A 797-nucleotide genomic window follows, 5' to 3' on the forward strand; every position below is an offset into this window, starting at 1 on the left:
CCGTATTCACCAGACTTGGCCCCCTGCGACTTTTTCCTCTTCCCAAAATTGAAAAAGCCCATGAAAGGACGAAGATTGTATGGCGACGATTGAGGAGATTAAGGCTGCATCGCTGGAGGAGCTCAAGGCAATACCCAAAAGTGCATTTCAGAAGTGTCTTGACGACTGGAAAAAGCGCTGGCACAAGTGCATTATATCAGAGGGGGATTATTTTGAAGGGGATAACATAATTTTGGATGAATAAATGAATATTTTTTTATAAAAATGAAAAGTCACCTTATTTTTTGATCACACCTTGTATAAGTACATGTATAAATGTACATATAGCACAATAGAAAGAGTTTTTCTATGATTGATTAAACGTATGAAACATTTGCATGAAAAATTAAAAAGACTAATTTCTTCGAGTGAAAAGTGCGATAACAAAGAAAAATATTCGATTCTTTTCATGTGTTTCAGAGGTTTCTTCATGAAATATATTGCATCGTAATCACGTTTTATGCGCTCCTTCATGTGTTGACTATATCAAAATAAATTGAAAAAAACAAAATTTCTATTATGAATTAGAAGATGTCATGTTAATTTCAATCGAGTGCCTTGTTGATTGATACGTTATAAACAACACTATAAATATATTTTTATCTAACATGACAATTTTTTCAATAAAACAACCGATATGTAGAAACGGTGTTCGGATCAATTGTTCAATCTACTGTATATACCTTTTACCTTTTTACTTAAATTAATTCATCGCACAGAATGAACATTAATGAATACATAAGTTGTTTTGCAGTGTG

General features: G+C 32.2%; 1 protein-coding gene across 1 annotated transcript in view; it reads left to right on the top strand.

Moving 5' to 3' along the window:
* Window positions 1–535, top strand: part of LOC108770511 (sphingomyelin phosphodiesterase) — a 23,572-nt gene extending 23,037 nt beyond the window's left edge. Inside the window, exon 6 of the mRNA XM_018522147.1 lies at window positions 460–535. Within this exon, the coding sequence (XP_018377649.1) occupies window positions 460–490 (31 nt within the window). The 3' untranslated portion in view covers window positions 491–535. The remainder of the gene's footprint in view (window positions 1–459) is intronic.
* Window positions 536–797: the final 262 nt, after the last annotated feature.

This window comes from Trachymyrmex cornetzi, unplaced genomic scaffold (assembly GCF_001594075.2).
Source record: "Trachymyrmex cornetzi isolate Tcor2-1 unplaced genomic scaffold, Tcor1.1 scaffold1280, whole genome shotgun sequence".
Lineage (NCBI taxonomy): Eukaryota > Metazoa > Arthropoda > Insecta > Hymenoptera > Formicidae > Trachymyrmex > Trachymyrmex cornetzi.